General features: G+C 38.5%; 1 protein-coding gene across 3 annotated transcripts in view; it reads right to left on the bottom strand.

Annotated features, from left to right (window-relative positions):
* The window catches only part of setd3 (SET domain containing 3, actin histidine methyltransferase), a 139,063-nt gene that overhangs the window by 77,487 nt on the left and 41,547 nt on the right, over positions 1–20,029 (bottom strand). For 2 of the 3 annotated variants that reach the window (XM_078562168.1, XM_078562167.1), the window contains 3 exons: positions 16,109–16,201; positions 9,688–9,836; positions 2,270–2,342 (listed from right to left, as the gene is read on the bottom strand). In XM_078562168.1, the coding sequence (XP_078418294.1) occupies positions 2,270–2,342; positions 9,688–9,836; positions 16,109–16,201 (315 nt within the window). The remainder of the gene's footprint in view (positions 1–2,269; positions 2,343–9,687; positions 9,837–16,108; positions 16,202–20,029) is intronic. The other variant, XM_078562169.1, reaches the window with a different exon arrangement.

Genomic DNA, 20,029 nt, shown 5'->3' with positions numbered 1-20,029 from the left:
TGAAGAACATTTGCATTTTTAGATAAACCAGAGTAGTGAATTCCAAAGAGATGGTAAGGTGTTACACCTAGTCAACAGAGGCTAAGCCAAACAGTGTTTATTTTTCCCAAAGATTACTGGTAATGAGTACTATGAAAGATTTATATTATGGAAAATGTAAAGTTGCAAAGACATATTGGAACAATGGGATTTACATTAAAAAGGGAGAAACACGTACAAAGGAGATGAGGTCATGTGTAAGAGAAATACATTCTAAGATCTAACAAGTGTGAAAAGTCTCCAGCCTCTATGTACTAAGCTGCTATCTCCAGAAACCAAAGCTAATGGAATTTATTTTAAATATCACTGTCCAGGGTATTGTGCGCTTGGCTTGGGTCTGTTGAAATCTATGTTGTTTTACTGTTGCCTTAACAGAGGTGTAACTGGGAGCTAGATTAGTTAGGGGATTTAGGAGTTTATAGACCCATGTACGTGCTTAAAATCATTTATTTTATTAATAAATGTTTAATTTATTTTTGTAAAAAACAACCTCTAAGACTCAGTAGTCTTATTACTACTGATTCAAGGCACGCACCTTGAAATAAAAATACAAATTGCAAAACAGTTATGGCAGCTGTTTCAAGTTTCTCTCTGGGATTTGAGCAGCTCAGCATTTACCATCTACTGTAGCATAATGAAATAAACTAATATAAAAGTGTGCAGTCTGATTCCTTCTGCTGTTAATTGTTGTTGAATATTTTAAAAAGATGAAATTTAAAATCAAAACTTTTTAAACTTTTCCTTTAACACCATTTTTTCCATTTTTCCAGATCCAATGTTTCTTTCCTTCTCTTTATTTCTCTTTCTGTACTTGATTTGCATGTTCTAATTTATATTTCTTTGACAATCCTTGCACTGTTCATTTCTCAATCCTATGAGCTGATTGATTAAGAAGGTACACAGTTGGTTTCCTCCGTTGCTCAGGACCCAAATGCACAATTTCCCTCCCTGCAACTTCATCAGCTTGCATTTCAAGCGACTTGCGACGCGAAATATAGTCTAGATTAAATAGGTGAGGGCGAATCTGAATAACAGCAGATGCTGTTAGATTCACTCATACAGCAAATTATGCTCCATTGTTTCCTTGAGTTCAGCACCTAGTTTTCAAAATAATTTTTTAAAACTAGATAAATAAGATCACAAGGGTTCTGGACAGGCATCTGGTTTGAAAACAGTCTAGGCTGATCAGTGTCTCCCTTCTCTCCAACGGCTGTATAATCCTACATGGAGCAAATTTAAGAAAGAGGAACTTTGATTTAGGTTGCAGCGTATAAGCTCGGAACATTTTTAAGAGGATACTGGGCCAATATCGGCTCATTGGGCAGGATCTTCCCCCCATCGAGGGGGGTTGTGCGGGAGCGGGCGCAAGTGGGCGGATTCCCAATCAGCGCCCCCAGTTGGGGGCGGGCTGCCATTTTACATGGGCAGGCCAATTAAGGCCCACCCAGCGTGACGTCTGCCAGGAAGCGCTATGCACTCCCTGTGTGGGCGGGGGGGGGGGGGATTCCCTGAGTCTCAGGGAGATCAGCTCAGGTTTGAAAATTTCATTAAAGGAGGAGAAAAAAATTACTGGCATGTCCATTCAAGTGCCACTGTTACATGAGCTGGGACATGTCAATTTCTTTTATTTAAACATTTTATAAAAATTTTAACACCCTCATGAAACCTCATCCCACCCATGGATGAGGGTTCATGTTTTTTCAGAAGCCCACTTGGGCTCCCGGCCTGCCCGCCAACCTTAAGGTTGGACGGGCAGGTCCATTAATTACATTAATTACTTTTTTAATGGCCTTAATAGGCCTTTGACAGATCGGCTGCGCACCAGCTGAACTGAAAATCTAAATGACGCAGGGTGACGTCAGGACGTGCACCCAATGTCACCCCGCATCATTTTGTGCATCAGCGAGCGGGCCGCGCCGCACCCCCCACCCTCCCTCCCTCCCCCCTTGCACAGAAGATTCTGCACATTGTTGGGCAAGTAGAAATCTATTCAGCTTTGTGGTGGAAATGACCTGAAGGGCAGAATCAACGCTGACCATAGTGTTTCGACTTGATAAGCACAAATTGATGTCTTCCGCACTCCCTAAAAAAAAGTTTCACGGAAACTGAAGTCAATGGGTTCTTAACTGATTGGTATTCCGGGGAAGATTAAATATTTGAAGAGTGAACTATAGCAACTGCAGACAACGATGTTAGGTAACCGTACCTACATTGGTAAATCATTACTCACCCAGTACAGAATTTTTAGCAGATTCAACAGTCATCAGCATTTTTCTGGGGATCCACAGAAAAAGTTCTTCTGCCTAAAAATGCAAAGGAGCATGTCACCATAGTCTGTTCTGATCAAACCACAGAATCCCTAAGTATACTAATAGTCCACTTATGTTAAGAATTATAATCATTTCCAAAGTAGAGGAAGAGGCTCTCATCAATTGCCAGATTTAGAGCAGAAACACACTGAATGTGGATTATAGGAAGCACGAGCAATTAATTCCCACAAAAAAAAATTACATATGTAAACATTGAGAGTCCCAAGTAGCAGTAACTACAGTACTCGCTTTGTATTTTTTTTAGGAAAGGCATCGTGCTAATCTCTCCTTCCATCAAGTGCCATGTTGACTGTGCAGGAGGCAAAAATCCCTACTGATCCCAAAGTCAGATTGGGGATGCAGAAGGGATGCAAAAAAACCAAAAACCTGGTGATGGCCATTTTTTGCCGTAACTGGCAGCATTTCATTAATCTCATCTGTAGTACCACTTCCAGTCAACATCAAATAACATTCAAATTGCCTTATGCAGCAAGAATTTTATTTGCATGATCTCAGCAGGGCTCTGATTCTATTGGGTGTAGCATGCTAATCTGGCACATGTATATATTGGTGCTGCTGTGTAGTGCTTTAAAATGTCAGATTGCCAACGTTTGGAATGGGCGCCCTCATTCTTTGAATGCAGAAATGAACAGGCTGCCAACCAAATAGAGAAAAATGTCAAAACATTGAGCCTTTAATGCTTATTTAGTAAAACTCAGCCACAGTATCTCACCCAGCCTAGGCCAAATACAAGGGTTCACTGCAGATGAAGGCAAATTCCGTAGAGTGAATGATCAAACTGACTACAGCACTCTGGTACAGAGCACCATTCAAGTTGGGAGGCATTGGGGAGGGAGGGGACTGAAAAGGAATGCGGTAGTGCTAGGGGGCAGTACAGTTCGCAGAGTAGTTACCATTCTCTACGACCACGACCGGGAATTCCGAATGTTGTCTTTTCTGCTTGGTGCTGAGGTTAAGAACATTTGCTCAAGGCTAGAGAAGAAGTTAGATAGAAGTGCTCGGAAAGGATCTAGCAGCTGTAGTTCAAGTAGGTAGAATTAGGGATAATGTTCTGCTGAGAGTTTGAGGAGCTCGGCTCAAAAGTAAAACACACAGAACTTCACAGCCAATAATCTTCAAGGAGGCTCCAGTGGAGCAACAATGCCGGCATGGACTGGTTGGGCCGTTTAGCCTGTTTCTGTGCAGTACATGCGCTAACATTTTACAAATTTATTCACAGAAGTGTTTTTTGCACAGGACTCAGTAGCAGTGGCATGTGAATGCAACCAGGCAAACACTGTGGTAAAATCAAATAAGCTCCATTTACAGTACTCCAGAGAAGCAAATTGGTGGGGTTAGGGGAAAAGATCAATGAGTATTGAGCTTGCAAAATTAATGTACATTAAAAAAAAAAGAGGGGAACTATGCTGAACCTAACTAACGTAGTTTTCAAACTTCTCAAACTCCACATGCAACTGAATTACACCAAAGTAGTACAAAACCAAGAAGGCAAATAACCATACAATTTAATATGCAAAGCAAGCTGGCACAAAGAGCAACAAGCTACTGCAACTAGAGCTTCAGAATAAGGCAGCAAAGTAGTTGGAAATGTCTTCACCTTGACAAAAGTAATTACCTTACTTTGCTGTCTTGTTGGTGAAAATCAAGAAATATATAAGCCCATGTTGTGGCTGCAAGAATTAAAGTGAGACTTTACATTCCTGATCAGCATGGCGCAAAAAAGCTATTTGGTACAACATGTTTAACCATGCATTGCTTGGTTCAAATTATGGTTTGCTAGGTAGTTGATTTGTGTAAAATTCTGTTGCCAAATCAGAACAATTGCCCAAGTTGATGCATATCCTTACATCGGGCTATGTAGAACATGAAACTCAACTCGAGAATAAATTAATGGGGACTAAAATTTAAACACCCTAGTTATCTATTTTGGGTTTGTACCCTTCATTTCAAATTTCCAACATTTTCAGTTTTACCTTTTCATTACATACTGAAGCTTATGCACTCATTCTCTACAACAAAGTAAGCGGAAGGATTCTGAAAGGTTTCAAAGTAAGGTGCTCAGGATGGTACAATATCCTGAGTTTAATTTAATCAGATACGAATTTGTAAACAACAAGATTAGATTCTTAATAGATGTTATAGATGAGTGAAACATTTAAAATTTCTAGGTCCTATCCATAATCATGTATCACCTCGTTAATTCACAAACTCTACCATTTTGAAAGGAAAGGGCAGATAGGTGCATGGGAACACAATCATTCCAAGTCGCATGCCATCTAAGACTTAGATATTTATTACCATTCTTTTGTCATCATTTGGTCAAAATCTGGGACACATTAAAGAACAGCATTTGTGGAAGTACTTTTAGCCCATGGACTGTAGCAGTTCAAGAAGGCAGCTCACTATCACCTTCTCAAGTGCAACTAGGGATGGGCAATAAATACTGGCCTTGCTAGTGATTCTTACATCTCCACAAAGACTCTTTATAAAGGTGGTTATTATGGCTGTGATGGTTGCTATGTGGACAGTGATTAAAGGTTAAGTGACTACAGATCGAAAATAATTGGGATATAGCTGGAATTTAGGAAAGTAAGAGGCGACTTGATTGAAACAAGATCCTGAGGGACCTTGACAGGATGGATGTGGAGAGGGTGTTTCCTCTAGTGGGAGAATCTAGAATTAGGGGTCACTGTTTAATAGCAAGGAGTCGCCCATTTAGGACAGTGATGAGGAGAAATTTTTTCTCAGAGGGTCGTAAGTCTTTGGAACTCTCTTTCTCAAAATGCAGTGGACGCAAAGTCTGAATATTTTTAAGAGAGCCAGATAGATTCTTGACAAGCAAGGGGGTGAAAGATTATTGGGTGGATGGAAAGGTGGAGTTGAGGTTACAATAGATCAACCATGATCTCATTGAATAGTGGAGCAGGCTCGAAGGGCTAAGTGGCCTACTCCTGCTCCTAATACATATGTATATGTATGTATGTATGTATTATACCTCAAAGGATGAAATCATCGATTTATGCTAAATGATAAGCATTTAATATTGTAAATTTTCAAACTACAGGCTTCTTTTAATACCACAGTATCCACTATTGCAGTAAAGAAGCCTTGTATCACTTGTATAGAACAAATGAGGCAAAACAAATAGGAAATTAAACTAATGAAATTAAAAATAAAAATCAGAAGATGAAAATCAACATTACTATAACACAATGAGCTTAGAGAAACAATCCTTAGGAGGTTTGAAGTTGCGCCGTGTATTAATGACAAATTATGCTAACATGCATGAGAAAGAAATGGGCATTTCTTACAGCACACTGGGCAATATTCTGTTCTAGAAGGATGGGACTGTTAGGCCATCGAAGTTACATACCTTTAAAAACCAAAGGTATCAAATAAGTCTATCGATAATGTATCAAATCAAATAAGTCTAACTCCTGTCAAGTTAAAGACTAGCTGAGGTCAGGTTGTAACTTTTAAGTACCTATAATTTTATGATTGACATGTGCATTGACTGGAGTCAGAAGTCTGTGCACCTAGATGTACTCTTAATAAATGCGCAATTTCACCCTAAATGTCTTGTGCCTAAACCAGCTAACCAATGAGCCATTAGGTAAAGCATGTGAAAAATGTAAACATTACATTCACCACTTCAAATTTTTTTTTAAAAAAGTGTTAGTCCACAAAGAAGCTGTGAATTCAAGGATGCAACCAGTTGGAGTCAAACACACTGCTAAGATTCTGCAATAACTTGCAAGGAAATGTTGCATGCACTTGTGGATCACAAGAATGCTGAAAACCTGTTTAAGGTGCACAAAGCAGCTGAAGTAAAGCTGACCTTAGAATGATAACTTGTACTGACATCGGATGCAAAACTCGTATCAAATAATACAAGAAATAAGCAGTGAAATTCACTGAAATTAGGTGCATATGGCTGGATGGAAGAGGTGGATTAGGATGGTTGAATGCAAAACAGAAAGATGTTAGTATGACAAAAATGGTGTGTTTTTATCTATGTTTTGGTTTGGTTGCTATCCCTTTGAAACTTATCAATGTGCAGGTAGTTTGAACCAGAGTTTTGCAAAAGGCCTAATCACAATACAACTTTGCAGTGTTTATTGTTGTGGTGGGGGGTGGGGGCGATTAGCTCAGTTGGCTCAGTGGATTAGATTGACACCAAGAGCACAGGATTTGATCCCCATTCTGGCTGAAGCAGATTTGGGGCCTGCCTCCACGCTCTACTCGTAGTAAAAAAATCATGCACTTTGCCATGGTTTGGCGAATAATCGCCAAGGACTTGCCTTCAGGCAGAGAGCTCAAGAAGAACATTGTTGTGGTCACCCTGGTGACAGGTTTAAGGGTGGGTAACATTTTTTTTTTACACCTTTGCATACTTAGTGATTAACAGTTCACTTTTGAATTTGCAAGGTCAGATACTACCACAGTCCAGAATGTCCCATAACATTCTGCCAGGATATGAATGAGACTCTTCTGTTTGAATCAAAACAGTTGGAAAATCCCATGAGAAAGGCAGTTCTCGAATTCTCAGCAGCAGCACTGGCTGTTTGAAAAGGACCGTTAGTTTCAAATGACAATAAGGATGCAAAACAATGGGCAGAATTTTACGACAGCGGGATTTTACGTTCCCGCTGTCGTCAATGGGATTTATAACAGTCCGCCGCATTTTACGGCCCCGTTCCCGCCAAAGTGGAGCCGTAAAATTCTGCCCAATGTATTTGCAAGTCATTTATAAATAAGGTGAGAATCGTTTTTAGGGCTGCAATCTTTTAATCATTTTGTCTACGCCAAGATTTAAACAAAAGTCTATTGTAAAAATATATTTACATGACTGTTTATTTGCTTGTTCACTGCTTGTTAATAATTACACTTCAAATTTTAAACAATATCTGGCATAATCCTCTGCTGCTTTCAAGAACTGATATCATAATAAGCGGTAGTTAATCTAGTACCTAAAAGCAGTTACTAAACAGAATTTGTTGTTTGTTTACATGGACAAGTTACAGAAAGTTTTCATAGATCTTAAGGCAAAGATGGACATTCTTGAAGGTATAAGAATCGGGACTGACTCATGGGAGTGATCAAATATAGTAGAATCAGAATAATCTACGGCAAGATCACAAATGCAACTCCAACAACATTCAAGAAACTTGACACCATTAAAAACAAAGCAGCTGCTTGACTGGCACCCAATTCACCACCTTAAACACATTCACTTTCCTCACCACTAGCACAATATGGCTGCAGTATATATCATCTACAAGATGCTCGGCAGCAACTCGCCAAGGCTGCTTCAACAGCATTTCACAAACCGGTACCTTACCAACCAGAAGGACAAGAGTAGCAGATGCACGGAACCTCCACCATCTCCAGGTTAGACACCATCCTTGGAACTATAATTGCTGCTCCTTCATTGACACTGGGACAAAATCCAGGGACTCCCTACCTAATAGTACTGTGGGTGCACCTAAGCCCCACAGACTGCAGCGGTTAAAGAAACCAGCTTACCACAACGTTCTGACAGGCTATTAGGTTTGGGGAATAAATGCTGGCTTTGCCAGCAACATCCATATCCCATGAACATATTAAAAAAAAATCTTAAGATTAGAAACAAAAAACAAAATGTCACAACTAGAGAAGATGAAAAAGTGGAAAAAGGAGAGTGAGCAGAGAAACTCCAGAACGTATTGAAAATACCCATTCTTTCACATTTCCTCTGACCTGGTGGTGCAGGTTTGAAGCAGATAGGCAAAAAACTGAAAAAGATTGAATATGATACCTACTGATGTAAAATGAAGAACTATTAGTTTCCCTTCACATCTATCCAAGTCGAAAAATTAGCTGAGACAAAATTGTCACTCTCTATGAATTTAACAGCAGAAATAGAATGCAGCATGGAAAAGCCATCAAGGCAGAGTCAAATAAACTACCAAAACGCTTGAAAGAGGGCATTTCTTGATCATGTCCATTCAAATAAACTTATCCTCATTCTTTTATGCCTTGATCCAAACCTTTGATCCAGAATGTAGCTCAGTTACTGTCCTGAATAAAGTGCAATTTAGGACTTGCTATGACTTGCTACATCTGGTTTGCAATCTAAGCTGGAATCCTTGTGTTTCACTATGTATTACACTCTATGATCTGACTGTGATTTTGTGTTAAGTTGACACCATAGTACAAGGCACTGTTCCACTATCACTCTGCAGTAGTTAAAATACGCTCAACAAGCTGGGAGGGGTAGAAATCATATTGCTCTCTCAGCCATGGTCATATTGAATGGCAGAGCAGGCTCGAGGGGCGGTATGGTCTATTGTTCCTATTTTAGGTTCTTATGTAGCAAACAAATAATTTGAATTTATCTAAAGACACTGACAAGCAAAATACAGTAAATATTTGAAGTAAGTTGTGATGCAGTGTTACAAGGTTCATTTTCCCACCTTATTTCCTGCTTTTAAAAGGAATTTCTAAAATAATTTTGGGAAGTACTGGGCAAGGTGGACCAAAACCTCACAGCTTCTTCCTCCTTGTGCTTGTGGTAAAATAAAGCTGTTAGATGTAACTGACATTAAACAAGGGGAAAAAAAAGTTAGGTGAACCTGGCCTTGCCAGACCTTTGATAGGGCACCTTAATGTCAAAGGTTTTTTCAGTAAGCCCATGTATCTTACTGCATCTGTTCTCTGCTGAGTTGTACACATGTACAATCAAATATGGCTGCAGCACACAGTCCAAATCTTCAATGAGCAAACTTTTCTCCTTCAAAAATCTGTATCATGCTTAAACTTGTAATTTAAACATCCCGTAGAACTGTTCGTTGAGATGTTATATTTTCTTGCAAGGGTTCCATATTAGCATTTGTGCACAATACACTTAGCCCTTCCTACTTCAGACTGTCACAGGAATGTCAGTAGACACATGAGCAGCTCCATGCAAATAGACAAAGATTCTCTGTATCTGCAGATAAATACTCACTTTTTATTTTAAATACACCACAGATGCACAATTCTGCACGAGTTATTCATAACTGACTTGTAATCAGACCCTTAGGTGGGTGTTGTTGCTTCAGAAGGCAGAGTATGCCTCATTTACTCTACAGTACTATAATGAAGCTGGGGTTGTCATTGACAGTGTGGCAGGGGACACTGCAGGGCAGAAACTTATGGTTATGAAGCTAGTGCTAAATAACTGGGGTGACTTCTAAACTAAAGACAATCTACAAATGATTCTGGGTACTCTGATCTCTGCAGACCAAAATTACCGCATAGAAAGGACGTTGGATGATGAAGGTTAAAAGAGGCAAACCTTAATGTCTTTAGTTGCCTTTAAACCATAGCCCTCTTCTGGAAAATAAGTGATTTCAAAACCCTCAGTTGAGGCTCCACAGTCAGCTGCCCACTGCAGTAGTTCATCAAAGTGGTGTTCTCTGTTCCCATCAAAGACAACCGATAATCCTAAATGGTTACAAACCACATAGTAACTTAAAATCAGAAAAGTTAATTATAAGTGAATTACAAAGTTCTACTAACCAGAAAAAAAACAAGATCAAAACAAAATTCGACTTAATATTCGACATTCAAGAATTCAAAAATGGAAAGGAAGACAGAGCTTCGGGTAGTGTGCAAACTGATTGGCAGCAGCTTTGGCACAAGAATTATAACATAGAAAATCTACAATAACATTGTGCATTGCTCAGTTAATTAAATCCTGACTCCATGATCGGTTGTGCAATTTGTTTGGAGAAGCACGCCATCTGTTGCTGTCTGAAATGTTATCCCAGAAGCATAAAACAGTACAAAAGGAAAATTTACAAAAAACAATGCTTTCAAGTCTGGAGCTTTAAAAAGCAGTAGGCATCTTGAGGTTGATAAACTGTTTGAAAGTTCACTCTTGTGGTTTACAATGCCATCTTGATCCTGCAGTGTACACTGTTACTTATTTATTACATAACATTCCTCTATCCATTTTCTCCTGTTCTATTCTAAACTGCTCTGGTAAATTTCCAACTCCTAACAACCTCACTCAAATTGCCATTTTTTATACGGCAACCTAGACAATGTCAGGAAGCAATTCAAACAAGGATCATCACATCTGAACCTATCCTATTTTTCACTTGACAGTCACTTCCATGCAGGATCACTGATCCAACAATTCTATCCTCTCCACAGCTAGTCAGAGCAGGCAAATTCCGGCACTTCCAATTCTTCTGCAGGTCGAGGACCAGAGACTGAACCTGGAAATGTTCTGACCTGCACTAAAAATCAAAAAGCAAAGAATCTAAGCAAAGTCTACAGGACAAAAGAGGGACAGTGTGTTTTGGGTATATGTAAGTACAAGAAATTGCTAAACGGGCTTAAAAAATGTACTGATCCAAAGAGGACACTAGCAAGGAACACAGCAAGGAAGGTTAAGCAATACTAAATCATTTTTAGTGCCATAACAGTAAAAAGTTGGTATGGAGGAACTGGGGATTGTAACTAATAAAAGTGATAGATTAATTAATAGAGGACACACATTTATTACTGAATGATTATTTACAAGAAATATACACAAAGGCAGAAAATGCCAATTAATCGTGCAAGTTCTATAATACAACAAATATCCAAATGTGTCTTCAGAGTCTTTGGTTTTCTTAGTGTATTAAGTGTTTGCTCCAGGTAAACATAACTCACAAAATAGATATAAAAACAAAAAGCTAAAAGCTACTGCGGATGCTGGAAATCCAAAACAAAAACAGAATTACCTGGAAAAACTCAGCAGGTCTGGCAGCATCGGCACTGACTAGGCACTTTACAGCCTTCTGGGCTGAATATTGAATTCAACAACTTTAGATCTTAAACTCCCCCTCCCCCCATCCCCATCCCGTTTCTTCCCCCCCCTTTTTTTTTTCAATAATTTATATAGATTCTTCTTTCCCCACCTATTTTTAAATCTAAAACTAAAACCTTGTTAGTCTTTTCCACCCCACCCCCACTAGAGCTGTACTTTGAGTGTCCTGTCTTCCATTCTTAATTAGCACTTTTCTTAGACAAATATCACCACCTTCAACACCTCTTTGATCCTTTTGTCTGTGACATCTTTTGATTATCTGCTCCTATCACTGCTTGCTTATCTCCACAATCACCACACCCTCAACTTCTCTCTCCCCCCCCGCCCCCTCCACCTTAAACCAGCTTATATTTCACCCCTCTCCTAACTATGCTTCAGTTCTGCCGAAGGGCCGTGAAGGCTCGAAACGTTAACTGATTTCTTCTCCACCGATGCTGCCAGACCTGCTGAGTTTTTCCAGGTAATTCTGTTTTTGTTTCACAAAATAGATAGTCTATCCAGGTGTGCTTAAGGAGACGACTGGGTATAGGTATGAAGCTCGGCAAGATTATACTGATAGCTTTAAAAATGGAACATATTTGACTGGGCATCATCAATGATGGGTAAAATAATGGAAAATAAAATGGAGTAAAATTCAGGATACCTGTTTAAGAAACAGCCAGCTTGAATTTAAATGGGGAAAATCCCATTCAAGAAATTTCCACTATTTCTTTATGCATGACACAAACAAGTAGATAGTGGAACTTCCTATGATAGTTCTATTTCGACTAGATAAGAAACGGAATTATATCAAGAGAAACCTGATACATGAAGCATAGATGAGGGTGAGGCAGTGAGTGCAATATCACAGGAATCTGCCTTTATAGCCTATATTCATAAAAGGCTTAGATGCAGAAACCAATTATAAGCTTATTAAATCTGCAGATAATACTAAATAGAGTAAAAGCTCATGGAGAACAGTGTTAATAATTTGAAGATTTAGATTTGTTTTTGTAATTGAGCAGAAAAATGGCAAATTATCTAAACAGCAATCATAATATGATAGAGCTCAGCATGGTGCCTCAAAAGGAGAAACACAAACAGATAAAATTCCAGGTTTAGGCAAAACTGACTTTGATGAAAAACTGAGAAAGTCTGTTATTGGGTTAAATGACAGTCCAGTGGGAGGTGTTCAAAAAAGAACTGCTAAAGAGCAAGGGTTCTACTTAACAAAAAAAAACAACCATGGATGACTAAGTTGGTAAGAAACAACATAAAGCAAAGCAAAAGCATACAAAAGAAGTAGACCCTGATATATTGGAGAACAACAAATGGTGGCAACATAGATAGTAAGAGCTACAAAAAGGGAGCACGAAACAAAACCTGCAAGGGATATCTAAATCAACCAAAAAAATCTTTACAACTATATTAGGAAAAAGGGATTGGTCAAGGGAAACGTGGGTTCCTTGAAAACTTATAACGGTGGTATTGTCAATAGCAGACATGTTAAGTAATTGCTTTACATCAGAATTTACAGTAGAGGAACAGGATAGCATGCTGGACATCTCGAAGAAACTAATACTGAATCAGGGATCAGGACTGACTAAAATTTACATAAGTAAAATAACAAAACTGAAGAAAATAATAGCACTACAGTGACAATTCCCCAAGATCAGAAAGTTTCCATCCCAGGATTTAAAGGAAATAGGTGAGAACTTCGCAGGTGCTCTAACCGTAATCTTCCAAAGTTATTTAAGAAAGGCGACAAGGACGCCAGGGGATTATAGACCAGTTAGTCTAACACTGCTGTCAATTATATACTGTAGTAATATTCTAAGCATAGTGGACAGTATTTAATGGAAGTGACAGTAGGGCTCGCCCATTAGCCTCTTTTAGGGAAGCTCCACTTAATTAAATGCCAATCAGGTACTTAACTGGATAGTAACGGGCCTTCCCAGGGACCTTGATCCCTGGGAGCAGAAGTCCCACCTGCTGAGAGTTGCAGAATGGCAGCGCCACCAGGGAAGTTGGGTCTGCTGCCAGTTAGACACCCACCCAAGGCCTAGGATTGCCGATGGACCCAGGCACAGCTGTATGATGGCAGAAGTGACGTCAGGGGTGGATCTCAGCAGGCCCCTTCCCAATGCCAGGTCCCCCGATCAGGCACTGATTGCCTTTGAACAATGGGCCCCCAGAAGAGACTGCTAGCTAAAGTTTAAATTCATGGAATTGAAGGACAATTACCGACATGGTTAAGTAATTGACTGAGTAGCAGGAGACAGAAGGTAGGTATAATGTGCAGAGATAATGGGCAGGTACTCTAGCATGTGGCTAACAATGTCCTGCAAGGATCTGTGTTGGGGCCTCAAATATTCATTGTATTTATTGAGGACTAAGATGATGGAATAGAAAAACACGTATCCAAAATTTGCTGAGGACAGAAAAATCAGTGGCATTGTAAGCAGTGTAGGTGGAAGCACAATAAAGAATTATTAATAGATTAAATGAATGGGCAAAACTGTGGCAAATAGATGTCAATGTAGGTAATTGTGAGGTCATCCACTTTGAACCTAAAAAAAAAGCTCAGAGTACTTCCCAAATGGTGAGAAGCTGGAAACAGCGACTATTCAAACATATTTGAGGGTCCATGTACATAGATCATTAAACTGCAATCAACAGGTATAGAAAATCATAGAGGCCTAGTGAGAACTGGTCTTTATATCTAATGGACTAGAATACAAGCGGGTAGAAATCATGCTACAGCTTTGCAAAGTCCTGGTTAGACTACACCTGGCACACTGTGAGCAGTTCTGGGCACCATACCTTAGGAAGGATATACTGACCTTGGAGGGAGAGCAATATAAATTTACCAGAATGATATCTGAACTTCAAAGATTCTATTATGAGATCACATATACTAGAGTTGTATATTCCCTGGAATTTAGAAGATTAAGGAGTGATTTCATTGAAGTTTAAGATATTGAATGGGAAGATAGGTGGGTAGAGAAAAACTGTTTCTGGGGCTGATGGAGGTAGATGAAATTAGGAACACTTCTACGTGCAAAGGGGTGACAGAGGTTTGAAACTCTCTTTTGTTAACAGCAATTAATGGTAGATCAATTGTAAATTTTAAATCGGAGATTTTTGTTAACCAAAAATATTAAGGGATATGGGGCAAAGAGAGGTACATGGAGCTAGGTCAGAGGTCAGCCATGATCTCACTGAATGGCAGAACAGGTTCGAAAGCTAAATGGCCTGCTCCTGTTCCTATCAATAAAATTCACGAAGTGTTGTGTATTGAGTGAAAAATTGAATAACATAGGCCTGAAAATAAAGTGAACAAACCAGCACAGGAATAGTTAGAGAAAGAGAAAACAGGACCTGGGAGTAGCAGTACACTCACCAAGGACAAACAGCTAAAAAATCAAATGAAATGTTGGAGTAATCTACCTTTGTAGTGATGTAGAAGCCACCTTTGCTTATGTTTTAATTTACTTGTCAGATCAGTGTAAATTGTTGGTCACAATGCTTTAAAAGAAGCAACATGAATTGGAGAGGATGTGCAATAAATCCCAAATGCAAAGGGGATGAGACAAGAAAAGACTAGAGAAGCTTAGGTTGTAAGTTTAGCAATAAGTGATGATGACAAATATATAGCACTATATAAACTATACAATGCTGCAATTAAGATGCAGCTAGAGTAATTTTTTGAGCTAATGACCAGAGAAATTACATTTAAACTAGCTAATTGTAAATTGAGCATATCTTAATAGAGCCAAAAACATTAGGAGCATTCAAAACATTCTAGGCTGAGTGAGTACCAAAGGAATATCTCAGTAAGACCACCATTGGGGTATTGTGTAAACTTTGGACTCCATATTTTAGAAGGATTTTAAGGTAATGAACAGAGTAAAGCATAGATTTACTAGGATGTTGCCTGGTATGGGATATAAAAATGCAAAGAAAGACTTGAAAAACTTTAACTGTTTTCATTAGAACAGAGGACATCATTTGACAAAAGTGTTGTGAAGGGATTAAACAGAGTAGAGAGAAATAACAGTTTCCAATAATGGAAGGGTCTAGGGGGAAAAAAAGGACATAGATAAAAGCTTTAGGATGAAGAGCAAGAGAAACCAGAATCAGAGTTGACGATTAAAACAAAGACCATCTTTAACAATAAGTTTAGATGGATGATTAAAAGGGAGGTAAAGGGGTATGGGAGCATGGCAGATACATAGGGTTAGGACTACTGCTCAGATGAAGGATAGACACTAATAGGGAATGGTTGAGCAGAATGGAGTTTGCTTGTATCAGACCATTTCATACACTCTAATGTTTGAACTTCACAACACATCAAGTGCAATGTCGCTGCAGAGGTTTTGTTGCCACATTCTTTTAAGTGAAGATTTTCCATTGTTTTTGTAGAAATTAGTTTTATAATTCAAGACTTGAAGAATTGAGATTTATTACATAGGAACATCCAAATGGATGTCTAGTGGCATGTAGCATCTTACCATTATTACATACTAGGTTTGGGAAAGAGTTTTGGAGCTTTATCTGAGATTCCCCAGTCTAAGCCCATAGCATAGCTAAAAAGTGGGTAGAAAACTCAATTCCAGATGTACAGCTAGTGGCTATACAGTGCACTCTTGGAGGATTAACTCTTCTTAAGGTTAAGTCACAGGCTTCCTTTTGAAGTTCCTCCTGATGACATAGCTGAAATCGGGAACTGAACGTTGGAGAAAACACAGATCCTTGAAACTACAGTACAGTAAATGAAATCTCCAAAATGCCATGTCATCTGTAATAAACCAGTTTCAATTTTACACTACCTCTGTTGCTGGTTAGCAATGTGGAATCAGAGTGAGTTTTTTTTAATGTGGACAAGAGAAACCATATTATGCAAGAGTGGAAATACCTTTTTGTTTTCTACGGATTTTCTCAACCAAGCCTCGGATCTGCACATATTCTTCCCACTCCTTTCCTGGTGCCGTGGAAGGATTGCTACATTCTTGAAGAGAAATTAAAAATGAAATACATTGTATTACAAATCTATATGCTGATAAATCGAAGCACTTAAATATCTCATCCTAGGTGACACCAAGTTAGAAATCCGTCCTTTTAATTCTGTGGCCCACTTTTAAATCTACCTTAAACTGATAGGATGAATGTTTCTTCTTCCATTGTCTACAAGATATTCCCTCTATCCCTTCTATGTGAATGAGTTTGTCCAGGTTCAATAACCCAGTCACTTGTGAGTGTGTGTGAACATTATAAAAATATCGCTAAATACCCCAACATTAACAGGCATGAAAATTTCCATCTCATCAAGCAAGCCCACCAGAGGTAACTAACATAGAAATTACAAATTACACTGGTGCTATAGGAGATGATCGGAGGTCAAGAGCAAGCCATGCTGTTGCATTCATTAAGCCTCACTGTGAAACTGGCTATGATACACCTGAGTTGAGAATGCTTTATGTTGGCTCATAGTTCTTAGGGTATCAAAGTACTTAATTCCTCAGCATTAATATATTTTACCTTGATGAACTCAAAACGTCATATAGAATCAGAGCACAGGAAGTGGTCACTCAGCCCATCACGTCCATGTCAGCTCTTGGAAGGAGCTATCCACATAATTCCACTCCCCTGTTCTGTCCCTACAGCCCTGTAATCTTTTTCTTTTAAAATGTAAAAGTATTTATCCAACTTCCTTTTGAAAGTTACAATTGAATCTGCTTCCACTATTCTTTCAAGTCATCTATTCCCAGATCACAACAATCCGCTGCATTAAAAACATTTCCTTATATTGCCTCTGGTTCTTCTGCCTATTACCTTAAATCTGTATCCTGGTTACTGAACTTTCTGCCAATGGAGGCAGTTCCTCCTTATTTACTCTTATCAAAATAATTCACGAGTTTGACTATCTCTATCAAATCTCCTCTTAGCCTTCCCAGCACATCCCAAAAAAAAATCTGAAATGGTCTTCAATTCCAACATACATACACACAAAACTTAGTCTGATTGGTCCAACTGATCAATAGCTTCCTATTTACGTAACTTAAAAAACTGGAAGCTTTAACTCTCCATAATTTAGTAAAATCTTCTTGACAGCTCTTGGCACAGTCTTCTGTGAAGTAACAATGGAAGATCATATGGCTGATTCTTTTTAATTTGTTGCAGATCAAGGTTTCATTGAACAGCATTTATTTTTTGTGTTTCTCTTTTGCAGAATATCAGAGAGAAAGAAATTTACAGTAAATGAAATGAGTTAAGGAACCATTTTCATCCAGTTCCTGATGAGTAAAATTATCACATTACCTAAAGTATTCTATTACAATTGAGGCCTTATGTAAAACAATTCACTAACAGCAGTAGTGGAGAAGACTGCAGACTGCAAGATGAATGGAACTAGTCAGGCTTTATGTACTAAAGCAGTTATTATATTAGACCTTGATGCTGTCCCTCTGGTATTCAGACAACTAAGAAAATTGGTTGATTCTAAGTCAATTTAAAAAGAAACTAGGCCAGTAACAGTTGCAAAAGAGGACTGAAGGTTATAAAGATATTAATACTGGTTAATTCACATGAGGGGTCGGAAAAGATATAACGATCTTGAGAAGTGCTTGGAGGGGTTGAGAAGGGAGATAGAGACTATAATGGAGATGTTCATCCTGTGGAAGGAGTAGGCCAATTAGCTTTTCTCCTTCCAAGCTTTAGATTCACAGCTACAGCTCACTATCTTATGCCCAATGCAGCCCATATTGTATGCTGACCTACAGCTGGACCACCACAATTATCAGCCACTGGATTGTCATGGATCAAAAACTATGACCCAGAAGTTACAAGCAATCAAGGTGCAAGACTGTCAGTTTTCAATACCCCAACAGATCAAAGTCTTCAAAAAAAAGAAATTTAACTAGATTAAAACCCCTCAGTGGTAGTACTAAAATGGTTCAATAGCTGCATTGGCACTGTGCTAACTAAATTTAAGGAACAATATTCTCAAACCTCAACTAATCCATATATTCACTTCATATAAATGATCGAGATTAATCACAATGCAAAAGTTAAAAGATTCAATTGAGAGCCTGCTGGAAAAATAGTTTGGGAAATATGAAAGGTTAGATAAATAATTTTGGATGATTCAGAGTTTCGAAGTAAACTAAAATAAACAGAACGAAACACTGAGCTCACCATTAGGATTCTGGCACGGGTTTGCCAGTCATATGGAATGTTGCTCCACAAAGAAGAAAAAGAAGATACTTCAACTTATTTACAAGTTGTTTGGTTACTACTGGGAAACCGACAAATGTAGCCAGATAAAAAGTGAGGGAGAAAAATAGCACTGAGATTCTACTGTATGGGAGATTTAAAATTATGAAAGGTTTTGAAAAAATAGAGAGAGAAAGTGTGTTTTTATTTGTGAGAAAGGGCAAAACTAGAGGCCATCAGTATAAAGACAAATCACCAAGAAATCAAATAATGAATGTAGAATAAATCTCTTTAACCAGAGAGTGGTGAGAATGTGCAATTCGCTATCATAGGAAGTGGTGGAGGTGAATTGTCTAAGTGTATTTAAGAAGCTAGATGAGCATATGAGGGAGAAGAGAATAGTGGGTTATGCCAATAAAGTTAGATAAGGAAGAATGTAGGGAGACTCAAGTGAAGCCTAAACATTGTCATGAATATTAGCTGTATGCTCCATACAATCATTTAATAGAATTTCATAGAATTATATGTCTAAATCTGGGCATACTCATGATAGTTTAAGCTTCTGCAGAATACCGATTTATTTTGAAAAATGAAGTTTCAAACATTTCAATTTAACCTTGTTTACTTAGCACAGCAATAAAATACAATCACCTCCTTTCATTTTGAACAATATTAAATTTTACAATGGGGCCCAGAGTGCAGTGAATAAGAGGATTCACAATAATTTCTGATGACAGGTCATTAACTAGAAACATTAACTGCCTGACCTGCTGATTATTTCTAGTTATTTCAGTTCTTATTTTAGGTTCCAAGCATCCACAGAATTTTGCTTTTTAATAATACTGGTTTATCTCCTATAATTAATCTAGGGCCTGAAGCACGGTTGTGATCTTTAGTGCTCACCATACCTGTTCTTTATTTAAGCTATTACTCAGATGTTCACTAAGGATTAGTGGTCTAAATAGGTCCTGAGACCAATAGAGGCTAATTATTATTGCTGGAGGTGGTGTCTTTAGATTGGCAATTGCCCAGTTCCTCTGCTACTTATTTCAGCAAACTGTCATGGTCCAATAAAAAACGGCAAATCATTACTATTTCCAATACAGCGGAACTGGCAGCGTTGGATCATTCATGCACCAATTAATAAGAAATGGGATCCAGGGAATGGAGTAAACTTATTTGTTCCTTTTATTGCAGGGGACCTATCGATTAAAAGAAATCAAGATGCTCACTGGGATTTTAATGAAGTTAAGATAGTGAAACCTGCTGGTTCCTCCACTGACACTTAAAGAGTTTTCCGCTGCAGTCTGGCGTAAGTTTCTGGAGGTGAACAACATCTTACTGAAATTATTTCATTATTCCTGCTTAGCTTTAGCTATAAACAACTATCACACTCATCCAGGTGGGATACCTTGCACATGGAAAACTTTTACTTTTGCCACAGCCCCATCTACAAGCATAACTGATTCTACAAGCCCCATTTGCTCTTACCAAATTGTGGGGGGGGGGAAGAAGGGGTTAGATCATAAATAACAATAATGTTTTTTATTAAATATGAACTCCAAGTGCCAAATTTAATGTACAATAGATATATCAAAGTTTCTGATGGTGAAACTGAAAAGCA

Source organism: Cetorhinus maximus, chromosome 18 (genome assembly GCF_964194155.1).
Source record: "Cetorhinus maximus chromosome 18, sCetMax3.hap1.1, whole genome shotgun sequence".
Lineage (NCBI taxonomy): Eukaryota > Metazoa > Chordata > Chondrichthyes > Lamniformes > Cetorhinidae > Cetorhinus > Cetorhinus maximus.
This window is presented reverse-complemented; position numbering and strand designations above follow the sequence as displayed.